At 38.8% G+C, this 17007-nt stretch overlaps 1 protein-coding gene across 1 annotated transcript in view; it reads left to right on the top strand.

Moving 5' to 3' along the window:
- Positions 1 to 17007, top strand: part of UNKL (unk like zinc finger) — a 58846-nt gene that overhangs the window by 2701 nt on the left and 39138 nt on the right. The window contains exons 3-6 of the mRNA XM_086472805.1: positions 5971 to 6147; positions 11431 to 11564; positions 13535 to 13670; positions 14393 to 14510. Coding sequence (XP_086328931.1) covers positions 5971 to 6147; positions 11431 to 11564; positions 13535 to 13670; positions 14393 to 14510 — 565 coding nt within the window. The remainder of the gene's footprint in view (positions 1 to 5970; positions 6148 to 11430; positions 11565 to 13534; positions 13671 to 14392; positions 14511 to 17007) is intronic.

Raw genomic sequence — 17007 nt, 5'->3', positions numbered from 1 at the left:
GGTACAGTATGGCACGCAGGCATATGTAGAGGAGCTGGATATATTGAGGTCATATGTCAGAGTAGCTACCTTTATCTGCAGTAATGGAAGCAAGGAAGGACTTCTGACAAAAAAAAAATTGCAGGAAAACAGCCAGAGGTAGTTATGCTCGTTACCTGTTTTAAAAATTGAAGTTTAATTATTTTGGTTACTGTAGTGTATAGTGGCAGTTGTCAGGGATCAGCTATCTCTTGTGCTGCAGGCTGTGGTCACAGAAGAAAAAGGTGGATTTTTTCCCATAGGCTTTACAAGCTAAACGACAGAGATAAGAGAAGGTGAACAACAAAACTACGCTAGGCAGCATGGCAATATTGAGTCCTATGCCTAAGCAATATAAACAGCAAAAAATGTCTCTAAAAGAGAACAATTAATTAGTTTTTCAGGTGTTTGTAAAGCACTCCTGCCAATCCTGGGGCAGCATGGGCAGTTCTTTGAAAGTCAAAAAATGAGGATAATGGATGCTCGTGTCCTGGATTGGTGGGGAAAAAAAAAAAACAACCTTTCGTTATTGAGTGATAGATACTGATTCTAAAGGAGGAAAAAGGAAGCAATGTTTTAGAAGGGTATTAGCTGGGCACGACTGAATTGTTAGAAGCAAATAAGAGGAGGTGTTTCAGTAACTGAGATGTGAGATGGAAATCTTTTTGCTGCAATTGGATTGGAAAGGTTGTCCCCTACAGTTGCTGAAGATTACTGTGTGGTTAGGAGCCTAAATGACACAGCTATTATGTTGTCTGGCATAATGGAAATGCAGAGGACTTGCCAGAAATAAGACCAGTAGTGAGATTCATACCTGTTTTAGCATGTCGTGCTTACAGTTTGAATTAAATGGATAGGTTTAGGAGTTATCAGCAAAGAGGTGATGGTTTTCAAGTTGTGTTTTGCAGTGAAATTGCCCAGATGTAGAAGGATAAGAGCAGGGACCAAGGTTGGAGTCCTGTTCACAGAGGCACAAGAGAATGATGAAGCTGGAAGATGTGCTGCAGGAGGGATTGAGAGGAAATTGTGAACATAACTGAATTCCAAAAAACAAAAGGGAACAATGTTTCAAGGGGAGAAAAATTGAGTAAAGCAGACCGTAAATTAAGAAAATAAAGATGAATGTGAGTAGAGAAACTGTTTCTCTGTTTTCTTTGACTCAGTTACAAGGTGAGATTATTGGAGACATTTGTGAGAGAAGTTTTATCTGAACTGTGAAGGCCTTATTTTAGATGTGATCTTAAGAACTCGTGGCTAGAAATGGCAATCAACTGTTGTCAGTTGGTAGCTGATTGAAGTTAAGGTAGAAGAGAAAAAGCATACAAGGCCAATAGTTGGGAAAGGCAAGTGAAGTCAAAGGTAACTTTCTTAAAGACAGACGATGCCAGGGCATGTCTGTAGTGAGAAAAATGGAGGAAAACACCAACATTTCTGAGGACATGCTTAGAGTGTGCCAGCATTCCTGTTTCAGAACTCAGCAAAAGAGTATTTTTTTGACCCTGTTTTCTCTTCTGCCTAAAATTTATCCTTTTATCTGGAGCAACTTCAAGTTCTTGTAGAAACAGATTATAAACAGTAGTGCCAGGACACCTTCATTTATAAGCTATATGTGACAATGTACTCTTTTGGCTTTTATCTATGTCTCTGTTTCTTTGTTCTGCTCATCTGAATACACAGTTAGGTTAATGCAGTTTGCGAGTTGATAGAGAACTAGCAAGAAAGGTAGAGTGATGACACCTATAAGCATTCTCAGGAACATACTTTCAAGAGAGTTGAAGTAGAAATTGTTGGTTTCACCCCGGCTTGACTGTGATAGTTCTTTCCAAAGGTCAACTTGGAATGAAAGAAAGTCCAGCATTTTAAAGCTGTTTAGAAAAGGGCTTTTCTAAGGGTAGCAAATCATAGAATCATAGAATCATTTTGGTTGGAAAAGACCTTTAAGAGACCTTTAAGATTGTCAGGTCCAACCATTCTCCTGTCACCACCAAGACCACCGCTAGACCATGTCCCTAAGCACCACGTCTATATGTCTTTTGAACACCTTCAGGGATGGTGACTCCACCACCTCCCTGGGCAGCCTGTTCCAATGTCTAACCACTCCTTCGGTATATAAATTTTTCCCAGTATCCAATCTAAATCTCCCCTGGTGCAACTTGAGGCCGTTACCTCTTGTCTTGTCATTAGTTACTTGGGAGAACTACAACTTCCTTTTAGGTAGTTCTAGAGAGCAATAAGGTCTCCTTTCAGCCTCCTCTTCACTAGTAAACAATCCCAGTTCCCTCGGGTGCTTCTCCTAAGACATGTTTTCCAGACCCCTCATCAGCTTGAAGATGAAAACAGTCTGTTCTAAGGAAGGGCCTGTGAGAAAGACTAGATTACTTACAGATTTAGAGGCATGTATTTCGAGCTGTGAATAGTGTTCTTCCAATTTCATAAGTGAGGATAGAAGTGATACTTTTTTTTTTTTTTTTTAAATCTGATGTGGTTTTCAACCATTGTAGTCAACCGATGTCAGATTGTAAAAGAGAAGATTATTTTGGCTATGTTAGTATCGGTAACATAAGACTGCTCTGAGTGAATTACAGAAAAGCACTTCAGGTAATCATAGGAAAAAATATGTTGGTGCCTCAAGAATCTTGAGAACAGAAGTAGAGCTATGTAATTGTTTTCACACACTTAACATCTAGCGTTGCTCTTTAAACTGGAACTGTTTCATTCTTAAAGGTTATCTTTGGAATGTTTATGACATGAATTAAGAGCGTGAAAAGGAAATACATATTTCAGTAATCAGTTAACATTTAAAGTTTTTGTGAATGTTGCTTACTTTGAATAACATAATGATAGTTTTAATTTGTGAGATCCCAATGCAGAAACAAATCTGATTTCAATAGTTAAATGTTGTGTGTAGACTCCAATAGAACTTAAAAATGCAGAGTAATGTCTACTGATTTGCAATTACTAAGTTAGGATTCAGTATAGTTATTTTAAGCTGGGAGATGGCTGTAGAAATATGGGCCGTGAAATAACTTTGTTATTCTGCCTGGGAACAGCTTTTTTTTTTTTTTTTTTTCCCTTCATAAAAATGTTGTTCCTAAGGAATAAGTGATGTCTGAACAACCTAACTACCAAACTATGATACATAACAAGTTTATCAGTTTGCAGCCGTGTAATCCGATGATAATTAAAATCAGCCATTTTAATTCGAAGTAGTAGTCTTGTTTAAAGCTATGTACAATGGTTTATGCTCCATTAAAATATTCCATTAATAAAGTGAAGGTAAGATCTAACATCCCTCTGGTTCATTGAAGGCTGAGTTGAACATCTGTTCTGTGCATATTTCAGTGCATTGTTTTGGCTTGGTACTATGTGTAAGTACTATGTACCATTTAGAAGCTGCTTTTATTAGGGGTTTTTGCCTTCTGACTAATCCTACAATGAGCTACAGCTGATCAAGATGCCTGTGGTTAATAGCATATGTTTTATTGAGGTATTGTATGAATAACGCATTTTTATGTAAAACATACACATGCAAAATTGATGCCATCATTTCTGCTCTTTGAGGTTTGCGTGCTGTTTAGTCCCCCTGAGTCACCTTTAGAACTAGCCCCTGTTTAGTTTTTTACAAGTCTTAAGACAAAATTCAGGTAACAAACTGTCCTGGTTATACTGGGTAGCCTCATTAAAGCATTCTGTTAGTTTCTGGAGGGGGACTTCACCTTTTATGAGACTCTTTATGCAGCTAGCAAAATGTGCAGTAGGAAAGCTTCATTTTCAACAAAATTCAGATTTCATTAGCTATTGATGGCACAAGTATTAAGACAAACAAACCTAGGTTTAGTTTAGCAGAGATAAGAGTCTTGTTACACGGTTTGTATTTCTTTCCCAGCTTGTTTTTGGAATCCATGTTGTCTTTTTGTGCGAAAAAATGTGAGCTGAGTATTTCTCTTTCTCTCACATTGCATACAAGTTGTGCCTAGGTTGTCTGACAAGCTATGCCTGTGTTCCATTGAATTATCTTTTTTCTTTTTTTTTAACAGTAATTTAAAAATAATTGAAGGCTTTAACATTCTTTTTTGGGGACCTCTACTGCTAAGGCGATTTTGCTAGGGAAAAACTGCAGATGTTTAAGCAAGAATGTTTGCCCTCTGATAAGGAACCATGGACGTAGAGACAAGCAATGAGATGTAAACACCTGTACACTTCTTGCATGGAAGATAAGATATTTAATTCTTGTTTCCAACAGGAACAAGCGATGAAAATGGAGGAATGAACATTATGCATGAGAGTATGACAGGGTATTCTCATCTTTGTGAAGTGTGCATACATGAGTGAAAGGTTAGGGTTTGTAACGAACAGTCTGTTAGGGAAATGCAAACATTTGACTCCTGCAAAGATTCTGCTAGTGGTGGGACAGTTAACAATAACAATAGCCTCAGATTGCTGACAAAAAGTATCTGATTGTCTCTTGTGGGTTTTCTCATTTTTCCATATCAGTCACAGTTCTAGCAGAACAGAAGGGCTGCATCAGTGCGATTCACACGTCACAAAGAATTTCTCACAAAGTTCAGCTGAGGCAGTATAATGGGTCCAACAAAGACTGCATCCCATCTGTCTTTCCGTGTAGAGCCAAGAAGTGTGAAAAAACTACTTTCAGATTCTAAGTATGGACTGTGCTCCATCTTACACAAACGAAATGAGATGTAGCACAGAATTTGGTATACCTAGTCTTCCCACTGATTAATTCTCTTGGGATTTAAAGAGATAGGTACAAATTACTAGCTGCAGCCCATTTATCTGATTTAACAGAATGCTGGTTTTAAATTCCTACGAAGAAGTAACTTGATTCTCAGAAATTGTAAACAGTACCAGTTCGTGGAAGTCAGCAGAAGCTGCAGGTGTTTAGCCCAGCAGGAAAAATGTATGATTTTGATGTAAATGTATAAATACCAGACTTGCAAATGTTTGCAAACAATTGCATTTGTTTAGTCTAGTTTCTAAATAACCCTTTTAGAATATAATAAGTAAAGCTTAAGCCAGCATAAATTCTTATGAGTGTTAAAATCTACTTAGTCCTTCACTATTCTCCCTCCATTCAAAGTAAAATATTTCTGTGGGACTTTTCATATGTTATTCTGTATTACTCTCTAAGCTTTTTTGTGCAGTTTCTTTTTACTGTGGGGTCGGGACAAGTAGTTTTTGGAGATTAGTATTTTTTCAAAGCCAGCAGAGACTGAAATTAGTTACACTGAAATAAACTGAGAGAGAACAGACATCCCTGTGTATATATTTTCGTGTGTTTTTTTTTTTTTTAAATTTGTTTGCTATTTCTAGTTGGAAGTATAATCCATACATGATGCTAGCCATTTTAAAGTACAGACTGTAACTCACATAGTTGTATCTGAAAAATGGTTAGTATACATACAAAGATGTGCTGCTGTTGTAAAAGTAGTTGTCTTCCTTTTAATAGAAATTTTAGATTTCCCCTGAGATTGTTCAGTAAGTTCCATGTCTATAAAGAGCAGGCAGGAAAAAAAAATCACCATGCCTCAAGTACTCCTTGCTTTTAGATGACGATAACATAAAAAACCAAAAAACATTCTTCTACCTCTTAGTGTAGAAAAGATTATTTGAGCTTGTATCAGTATGGAAGATGTCATTCCTTAGCTCAGATGAAGTTGTTGCTCAGAGGGGTGCGTACTAGATTTATTAATAATATCTTTGTGAGCCAGCCTGCTATAAATTCTTGTAACTTTAGCAAAGACTAAGAAATAGATTAGTGTTTTTCATTTCGAAGCTGATCTGTGATGGTGGTTTGTTTGGGACAATTTTTATTTGAAGAATCCTGCAAAGTTACTTGTTATAAGTTAGTAAGAGATACGGCATAATTCAAAATTAAATTATTAAAACCAAAACTCAAGGCAATGCTCTAACTTTCCCCTTTCTATTATGTAGTTGCCCTTACCTGCATCGAACAACAGGGGATACAGAAAGGAAGTATCATCTCAGATATTACAAGACTGGAACATGCATTCATGAAACAGATGCCCGGGGTCACTGTGTGAAGAATGGAATTCACTGTGCCTTTGCTCATGGTCCACATGACCTTAGACCACCAGTATATGATATAAGGTAGTCTTGTTTCACGTTCTTCAGCCCAAATAGCAGGAAATACTGCGTCTCTTATCACCATGTACCAGAAAATGCAGTACGCTTTGCATGAAAAATATACCTTCTTCTGTGACTGTAAATGTAAGAATGCAATTCAGTGTGCATCATGTTAGCAGATAGAAGCACACTGGGAAATGCAAATACTAAGGTTTTGTAACTTGCACTTTCAAGAGCCATATATGTAATTCTTATGACTGGTAAAAGACCGGATACTCTGCCTTTTGTCATTTATGCCTTGTAAATTTGAATGTGGCTTTTATATTCACAAATTTATGATTTTGTTAAGCCGTCTTTCAGGTTCACAGCTTGTATGATTGACATTTTGCCTACTGACATTGCATTTTTTTTAAATTACATTTTATTTTTTCATGTAGAAGATATCAGTATTATTTTCTGCCTCTCTAATGTATAGTCAAGTTATTGTTGAAAGAAGGTGTTTTGTGAGTCAGGGTAGCAGTAGGTATGAGTTTCAGCTGTGGCAAAAGCTGGGAGATAAGCGTGTTGATGGGCAGTATTTTAAATGGGTGGAAGGGGAGCTCTTGCTACAGGAAGTGGTCTGTGTATACTCAGTACGAAAGGATACCAATTCCTAGAGAGCTTTGAACACTTGGAGGGTCACAAGTATCTCTTAGAGGACACTGAAAGAGCGTTCTGGGGAAGTATCACCATACGCTTGCCCTGTTCTTATACTCTTCCCTAGGCATCTGCTGTTGGCCGCTGTTGGAGACAGAATTCCAGGCTAGGTGAACCTTTGATCTGAGCTGGTATGGCTGCTATCTTACATTCTTACCTTTGTTATCCCTTGTTCCCAACCATAGAATCATAGAATCATTTTGGTTGATAAAGGCCTTTAAGATCATCAAGTCCAACCATTATCCTAAAACTACCAAGCCCACCACTAAACCATGTCCCTAAGCACCACGTCTATATGAACCACGTCTTTTGAACACCTTCAGGGGTGGTGACTCCACGACCTCCCTAGGCAGCCTGTTCCAATGTCTAACCACTCTTTCAGTAAAGAAATTTTTCCCAGTATCCAATCTGAATCTCGTCTGGCACAACTTGAGGCCGTTACCTCTTGCCATTTTATTTACTTGGGAGAAGAGACCAACACTGGCCTCATTACAACTTCCTTTTGGGTAGTTCTAGAGAGCAATAAGGTCTCCTTTCAGCCTCCTCTTCACTAGTAAACAATCCCAGTTCCCTCGGGTGCTTCTCCTAAGACATGTTTTCCAGACCCCTCACCAGCTTTGTTGCCCTTCTCTGGACCCGCTCCAGCACCTCACCGTCTTTCTTCTACTCTGGCGCCCAAAACTGCGCACAGTACTCAAGGTGGGGTCTCACCAGTGCTGAGTACAGGGGCACAATCACTTCCCTACTCCTGCTGCTCATGCTATTTCTGATACAGGCCAGGATGCTGTTGGCCTTCTTAGCCACCTGGGCACACTGCTGGCTTGTGTTCAGCTGGCTGTCAACCAGTGCCTCCAGATCCTTTTCTGCCAGGCAGCTTTCCAGCCACTCATCCCCAAGCCTGTAGCGCTGCACGGGGTTGTTGTGACCGAAGTGCAGGACCCGGTACATGGCATTGTTAAACTTCATGCAATTGGCCTCAGCCCATCGATCCAGCCTGTCCGGATCCCTCTGCAGAGCCTCTCAACCCTCAGGCAGATCAACAGTCCCGCTTAATTTCGTGTCATCTGCAAACTTACTGAGGATGTGCTCAATCCCCTCATCTAGGTCATTGATAAAGATATTAAACAAGACCAGCCCTGATACTGAGCCCTGGGGAACACCACTTGTTACCAGTTGCCAACTGGATTTAACTCCATTTACCAAAACTCTCTGGGCTTGGCCATGCAGCCAGTTTCTAACCCAGCGAAGAGTACACCTGTCTAAGCCATGAGCCGCCAGCTTGTCCAGTAGGATGCTCTGGGAGACTGTGTCAAATGCTTTACTGAAGTCCAGGTAGACAACATCCACAGTTTTTCCCCCATCCACTAGGCGGGTCACCTGATCATTGAAGGAGATCAGGTTGGTCAAACAGGACCTGCCTTTCATGAACCCATGCTGGCTGGGCTTGATTCCCTGGATGTCCTGCACTTACTGTGTGAGCGCACCCAAGATGAACTGCTCCATAATCTTGCCTGGTACTGAGGTCAGGCTGACAGGTCTGTAGTTCCCCAGATCCTCCTTCCGGCCCTTCTTGTAGATGGGCGTCACATTGGCAAGCCTCCGGTCTTCCGGGACCTCTCCCGTTAACCAGGATTGCTGATAAATGATGGACAGTGGCTTGGCAAGTTCCTCCACCAGCTCCCTCAGCACTCTCGGGTGGATCTCATCTGACCCATAGACTTGTGAGTGTCCAATTGGCAGAGCAGGTCATTAACTACTCCTTCTTGGATTTATGACAGAATCCTCCTGGTCTCAGTCCCTGTCCTCCTGCTCAGGGGACTGATTACCTTGAGGATAACTAGTCTGACTATTAAAGACTGAGGCAAAGAAGGCATTAAGTACCTCAGCCTTTTACTCATCCTTGGTGACAATGTTCCCCCTCGCATCCAATAAAAGATGGAGATTCTCCCTCTTTTTTTTGTTGTTAATGTATTTGTAAAAACACTTTTTATTATCTCTTGCAACAGTGGCCTGACTGACTTCTAGCTGAGCTTTTGCCTTCCTAATGTGCTTTCTATATGATCTAACTAAATCCCTGAACTCTTCTTGAGTAGCCTGCCGCTTCTTCCAGAGGTGGTAGCAAAAGCTCCCTGTTCAGCCAGGCCGGTCGTTTCCCCTGCCAGTTTGTCTTACAGCACATGGGGACAGCCTGCTCCTGTGTCTTGTAAGACTTCCTTCTTGAAAAATGTCCAGTCTTCCTGGACCCATTTGCCCTTTAAGACTGACTCCCAAGGGACTTTCTCAACCGGTGTCCTAAACAGATCAATGTCTGCCCTTCAGAATGCCATGGTAGTGGTCTTGCTGCCCCTCCTCCTTACTTCATCAAAAATTGAAAACTCTTATCGTTTCGTGGTCGCTAAGCCCAAGATGGCCTCTGACCACCACATCACCCACCCACTTTTCTCTGTTAGTAAAGAGGAGGTCTAGCGAGGCATCTCCCCTGGCGGGCTCACTTACCAGCTGGGTCAGGAAGTTACCTTCCACACGCTTCAGGAACCTCCTGGACTGCTTCCTCTCTGCTGTGTTGTATTTCAAGCAGATGTGTGGTAAGTTGAATTCCCCATGAGAACAAGGGCTGGTGATTTCGAGGCTTCTGCCATCTGTTAGGACATGATAACTCTCTCTTCACAGTAGGTTTGGTAAAGTTAGTGCCTCTTCAGTAGTTTCCTAATTATTTAAATTCATGTTTTGCGACAGAATTCACTGCTGTATTGCCTGGTCACATACTGTTTACATATATGTAGCTTTTCTTTCCAGAAGATTTCTTCAGTTAGCTAGCTGATGCCTCTTCTTCTTTTTCACTTTCCTCATTTAGTGTATGCAGCATGGTGCCACATCAGTCTGAATACAGAACGCTTAGTGTAATCTTTTGTATTTTATTAGAATGAGGAACCGAGGTATAGCAAGACTGAAACCAATCTGTCTTCTCTAAACGTCTTTTAATTTGTTACATGATTGTTTATTGGTGGTTGGCTATGTATAGAGAACATCAGGAGGAGCTGAAGACATTTGTGATGGGAATCTATGTTTAAGGGCTTCAACCTACAGGTAGACTGCCTCACACTACTTTGTTGTTTGTGAAGAAGTCCTGTGCCATTGCTTCTCCTGATTTCAGGCATCCAGCATTCATAAGGAAGTCCAAACAATCAGGTCTTATTTTTTCTTTGGTGGTCTTTCTGCTCTACAATGGACACAGATATTAGGGTTTCTTAATTTTAAATAAAGAGGAGAGAAATAACAGTAGAATCACTGATGCAGATGTTAGCTTTATTCTCTTTAATAGTCTCGTTCTTCTACATATCCACCTTAAAGAAAAAGCACTCTCCAGAAACTAACTGTTGTCCTTCTCATTGCCTGCGCCTTTTCTGAATCTGTAAAAGAGATATTTTGACTGTTTGAAAGGTATTAGACTTGGCTTTGGATCTGTCTTGTCTTCCTTTCCCTTTGAGGTTTTTTTCCTTGGAGGATACTTGGGGTCTGGGAAGTTCTTAAAATGATAGGTAAATGATACCGTAACTAGCTACATTATGAATGACCACACCTTTCAAACTCCTCTTCAGAGATGTTGTGTAGGAGTGTTTTGGTATAGGAGATAAGCTCCTTGGATATTTGTGTCTAGAGAAAGTGCCAGTTGAAGGTAGAGGCCTTTGATTCCCTTACAGTACTATAGATCCACCTCTGGTATTTGATTCCTCACCTTGTTTCTGCTTTGCTTCAAAGTCTGCTAATATAATTATGCTGTAGAATCTTTTTTTTTTTAGAAAAAAAAATCTTTTGTACTGATGTGCCATCGTTGAATCTGTGTACAGTTTAATTTTACTAAAATTGTGTGATAAAATTGTCTCACATTTTAGATAGAGGTTTCATACCACTATTATAATACCTTTTAGTTTGGTAGTAGTCATTCTGATCTTTCAGCAAGCTTGTAGTTGCTTACTTGCAAAGGAGTTGTAAATTCTTGCAGGGGAGATTCCATTTCCTCATAATGACTGTTGTTTGTTACCAGGTCTCCCAAATGTCTTGACAACTTTTCTTGCAAAATCTTACAGTGAGCCTGAAGTGCTTTGGCTACTTTTATATGATGTAGTATTCAATAGCTGCCTTCAGTCCTAACTTTTCCATGGCAGAGTCTTGGGGTATTTAATTCTCCCTGATAGGGGAATTCTTCTGTATTTCTGATCGCCCTTATGGCCCTGTCTTTTTTTAGTTCTACCATGTCCTATGTGGCAGTGGAATATCAGAAATTAGTAGCATATTCAAAATGTCAGCACATCAGCGTACAGAGGTACAGATGGGTATTGGGTGGTAAAAACATTCTGTACATATTGCCAGCATTCATTCATGTATTCTCTTTGATTTGTATGACATGGTTATTCCTTACGATTGTTTGCAAGCTTCAGCACAAGTACGTGTTTGAAATACAGTCAATTTATTTTTTTTAAAAGTTTAGGCTTGTTAAGAGCTGGATTAAATGACAGAATTTTAATAGACTTGGACAGGGTTATACCTGTGACAGATAGGGTTCCTGCCGCTGTACAGTTTATCAGTGTTATTTTCTCTTCCCCATTCCAGAGAACTTCAGGCCCAGGAAACCTTACAGAATGGCCAGCTAGGATGCAGCGAAGGCATTCCAGATCTGCAACCAGGAATTTTAGCAAGCCAAGCAATGATTGAGAAGATCCTTAGTGAAGATCCAAGATGGCAGGGTAACGTTACCTGGTCTGCTTTCTCTGTTGTTTTATTGGTGTTTAATCCAGTTTGTTGATCCTGGGTCTTCGTCTGGGAGAAGTTCAGAAGCCTTTTTTAATGGAGTAAAGTTTGGTTTATATAAATAATATGGATACTTGTGAACAAGTTGTACCGTCTCTCACATTTATATTCAGATTGTGGTTTGAAAATGTTTTGTTTTGAAAATGTTTAGTAGGTCTTTTTCAGTTTACTTGATACAAATGTTGCTGATCTGTGTCAATTGAATAAATGTTCTTAAAAGTCAATAGGAGCTCTGTCTTGTGCTAAGTAGTAGCAATGATTAGAGTCTTCATTTTTTGAGTCATTACTAGTCTAGTTAACGAACCGTTAGTCTTTGCTGAGCTTGACTAACAGGAATGAGGTGCAATATTAAACAGAAAATTGGAGCAGGGTATTAAAATACAAGAATGTCTTGAAAGCATTATATTAGATCTCTTAAAGTAAATCATATTGCCCTAGTTTTCTTAAGGCTTTCAAAGTTGCTTCTCATGTTCTTGGTGTTCTTATGTAGCCAAAGATGTTAGTATCGATCAAATATTGTTAGAGCTCTTGCCCAAATTTTATTTTAGAAAAGACTGCTGGGTACAGGTACTTCCGTGAAATTCATGTGGGTACAGTAACACAGGAACAGGTCATATGAAGATGTTGTCTCTAAGGAATTCAAGGGGAAATAATTGTATGACACTTGTTCCCTCTATGTTTTTAAAATCTCCTATAGGGTGAGTTCCAACCATTTAAGTACTAGTAATGTGTAGAGCTTAATTGTCAGCTCTAGATCAAAAAATACTGGATATTTGATGTGAAGAGGCTGAAAAATTGACCAACTACAAGCACTTTTATTGCATTCCTTGCATTGTGACAGGCCTGTGTTATATAATGGTGTATGTCTTCTGTCAACCCCTGTAAATATGGTGAGGTTGCACGTAGTTTCTGGGGATTGAAAATCATCCAACTAGTGATTTCAGCTTTATTTTCCTAAGCCTTTAATGAAACTATTGAAAAGCCATGGAGAAAGAGTAGACTCTGTGTGATACTCTGTTTAATAATCTTTGCTATTTGAAAGTGTGTCATTAATGACTCTGAGAATGTTTCTTCAGCTAGTTTTCCACAAATCCTACAGGAGTCTTGTAGTATTGTGCAGTTTGTTTCTGAGAACAATCTCAGGCTAAAATGTTTGCTGAAGTCAGGATACATGACATTGACTGCTTCTGCTTTAGCTACCTCCATTTTCCCACCTTAGGAAGATGTTAGATTGGTTTGACATGATTTACTGTCAGAAAACCGTGCTTCCTGTCAGCTAAATTATACCTTCTAATTTATTTACTCACTCTGTTGTTTTCCTGAATTTTCCTGTTTCTAGACAGAACCTTGTTTGTCATCTCCTAGTTCCTTCTTTCTGGAGCCAGAGGTGTAGAGACAGAGGCAAAAGTAGAGAAGAGGCTATAGAAATTGTCCAGGAAGGTTTTACTGGACAGCCTTAACACGCCTTAACATGAAAGCAGTTTTGGTAAAATAAGGACTGTCGACACTAAACTTAAGAGAAATCCATATACAAAATTGTATAAATTTTTAGTGTTTGTCTTACTGAAATGAATAATATATTTTCAGGTATTTATTTTCAAGATGTTACATATATATGTCATGAGAATTTCCAGAGTTTCTCTCCCAATAGATGGGTAGTGCTTTATTTGTGTATTTTATTGTAATATTGCTGTTGAATATAAAAGCAATGAAGATGGCTTTGCATGTGAATGTGTTATACTTTTATTTTAAAAAATGCAGGAGTTTTAGTCTAAGTTTGTAAGAACGGAGTGGTTTGTGGATTATAATTTTTTTACAAAAAGCAGTGTGATACCTAAGCTCACTAAAGACACTCTGAATGCAAAAATTAGTTGTTTATTTCCCTTAATTGTTGACCTATTTACAGATGCAAATTTTGTATTAGCTGGCTACAAGACAGAACAATGTACCAAGCCACCCAGGCTCTGCCGCCAGGGCTATGCGTGTCCACACTATCACAATAGTCGAGATAGAAGACGAAATCCCAGAAAATTCAAATACAGGTACATAAACACATGTTAAGAGTGGACTTTTTGATCAGTCTGTTGTTAGTGGACTGATCTGCTTGGTTTCTTCTATAATGCAACGGGATATTCCTAATGGAATAAAAACACGTCTTTCCCGATAGCCTTGCTAAAATTTATCTGTTCAGAATGATCGGACAGTTCTGAAGACAAAAACTATGAAGCTGTAGTGGAAATGTCCTTCTTTCTTGTGAAGAATAAAAACTATTTCTATAATTATTAGGAAAAATAGGAATCACTAAGCCAAACCTTCTTTGCTGTGAAAAGATCAATTATAATTTCTGTCTTTTTTTTCTGGTTTTATTTTATAATTTTCCATTTCTGAGCAATATTTTTAGAATAAAAATTTAATGCATCTCGTCTCTTACTTTTTGTCGTTGCATCATTACATCATTTTACATCATTCTCATACACTGTGGTTTCCTCATTGGTTTTGGTGTTTTTTCGTGCAGTGGTACAAGGTTTTGAATTCATGGGCTTTGCTTGACAGTCTCAGGACTGTAGATAAATGTTGTTCGACATAAGTTAGACAGAATCCTACTAGCTCATCTTTCTGTCAAAGAATCTCCAAAAAGTCAGAGTCTCTCAGAATTTGCCACCTTATAGGTCCCAGAATCTAAGATTCTGAGATTTAGTGGGTAATTGTTTGAGACTTGCTAGGAAGTAGATACGAACATGCTCTGGACATCGCTTTTTTCTAGGTCTACTCCTTGCCCCAGTGTAAAACATGCAGATGAATGGGGTGAACCTTCGAGGTGTGAAAGTGGGGATAGCTGTCAATATTGTCATTCTCGTACAGAGCAGCAGTTTCACCCTGAGGTAAGAACTACATTTCTACTTATTTTTAGCAATTTCAGCTTTATTACGGATTAGATTATTGATTAAAGATATTATTTATGAAAAAAACATGTGACATTTCATTCAACACTTCCAGTCATTGAGGTAGCTGCTTAAGCAAAACAAAATTTACTAAGAAATAGTTGTTTGTACTGCTGTGGTTTTTGCTGATAGGCATTTTTAATATGCTACTAATGAAAAATTACTTATTATTCTCTGGATTTGGGCATAAATAGGTGGGTTCTCTTTTTTTACCTAACTTCTTGGATTGGTAGTGAAGTCACAGTAATTGCCACTCAGTGACTTTGGACAAATTTCTCTTTTAAGTATAGTTAAAAAAGCTTTATTGCAAATAGTTGAGAGAAACTGAATAGGTCAGGAGGAGGTGGAAAGAACAGAAAACTTTCCTAGTTGCTGAAGTAAGAATCTCCAGAAAAACAAGGTGATTTAAGTTCCTCTGTAGACAAAGTAATTTTAACTTTGTTGGGTGCTTGAGCGTAACAGTGAAATGCTAGGGAAGAGAGCAGTGCCGTGCAATCAGCTGAGTTATAATTCTTATGTGACTCAGTGAAAATATTAAATGTACCAGTTAATAGAAAGACATGTTATGCTAGAAGTTTCCTGTACAACATTGGATATCTGTTTTCGTTTTGAGACCTTTGAATGGACATGAAGAATTCACAGCAGGATGTAATTTCTTGCATTAGAAACTTCAGTACTTAATAAGATATAAGCAAAGACCATTTAAGCAATTGCGAATTTCTTTTCCAATTATGGAGGTTATTGAAGGCATCTCAAGACCATACTGGGAAAGGAATCCTGGCTCCAGGGTTGTTTCAAGCTTCATATCATACATTACCTATCATAAGTTGACCAGCTACGTCTTTATACTAAATAGGTGTCGGCTGTCTCTACTCTTGAGATGCTGCTCCAGGATTTCAATGTCCTGATTACGAGAGATTTTACAGTCCAGATTTATTTCAGATCATCTAATTTCTTCTGCATCATATTCCAGCCCTTTTCTGTAGTAAAGGTGTCTTCCTGCTTAGTATTGCTACCACACTTTTATTTATGACACAGCTACGAAGGAAAACGCTAAAATAAGTCACAAGGCTGAGCCTTGAGTTTCTACTACTAATTTTGTCTGCTGCCTTCCTCTTTCATACCACCCATTGTCATCTCTCCATTAGTCAATTTAACAGCAGATATGTAACATTGGTAACAGTCATATTTTCCATTGTCTTAATGAATCTTACCACATCCTTTGAGGTAAGTCCTTACTAGAATGCATTTCCATTTTAGAGAAGGACCTTTGATTTATTGCAGTTGTGTGGTGAGTCGACCATCATGTGCCTTTGCCAAATATACTTCTAATTTTATCCCATTTCTTTCTGTCTTTAATCTAGATGGTGACAGACAGAGAAATTAGTAGACATGCAGTGGCCTGAATCAGCAATTTTTACGCTTCTCAAACATATGTGGGCTATATTTTATATACCTTAGTTATATGTACTACTTCTGACGTGATGACTTTATTAAAAGTACTTGCTAACTGCATCTGTCTTATTTGCCATTTTTTTAAAAATTCTGACGTAACAATTACCTAATTCACTTCCTGTTCCTGAACTGATGATGATTTGCTTCCCATCAGCTGTAGTCACCTCAGTCTTTGTCTGCTTGTTTCCATTAGCTGTGCGGCCTCTGTTGTAATGTTGAATGTAATTCCTACTGATCATCAAGGCAGTTTGGTGCGGCTAGTGTTAGCACCTCACCTAGTTTTAGGTCTAGTATTTAATTTCACAGAAGCTAGCAACATGCCTGCACTGAAGGAGGAGTTTTCATTCAACATCATACCCTGTGATCCTTTCCCTCCTTTGCCCCAGCTCTGACTTCCATTCAGTTGTGTGCTTAGAATGGAAATTCCATACGGCTTTTGTACCTCTGACTTGAGGATTCAAAGCACTCATTCGGTTCATAATGTAATTTGGACTATTTAATGGTGGTAATCAGTTGCCTTCATTCCTCAGTTACTTGTTGGATGTCAGTCATGTTAGTTCAGCATTACCTTTTTATGTCTTAAGCTGAATTAATACTCAATTTATCCAATATTGTCTTCTCTTATTGGATATTTTCATGTACTCATTCTTTACTAAATTCAAATAAATAATATTGTCATTGCCTCTTGGCTCAGTGACTATTGTTTGAGGAAATCTCTTGGTTTCTGAATGGTCACATTCGGAAATTGCTTGATTCTGTTGTTAATAGATAGCAGCCATGTTCTTGTCTATGGCTGGGAAATTAATCTTCTGTAATGATTTAGTTCTTTGAATTCGCTGTCTGTCTTGTAATATTGTGCATGTGTAGATGACGTGGCCATCTTCAGAATCAGTCTCTGAGGTGCAAGCTCTGCCCCAGTTGTATTTTGATGTTACCTACATTATCACTTCTTGTATCTGTAGCATTTTCTAGAAGGCACTCC

This window comes from Leptosomus discolor, chromosome 14, assembly GCF_034619465.1.
Source record: "Leptosomus discolor isolate bLepDis1 chromosome 14, bLepDis1.hap2, whole genome shotgun sequence".
Lineage (NCBI taxonomy): Eukaryota > Metazoa > Chordata > Aves > Leptosomiformes > Leptosomidae > Leptosomus > Leptosomus discolor.
Note: the sequence above shows the minus strand (reverse complement) of the source record. Positions and strands in the feature narration are given on the sequence as shown.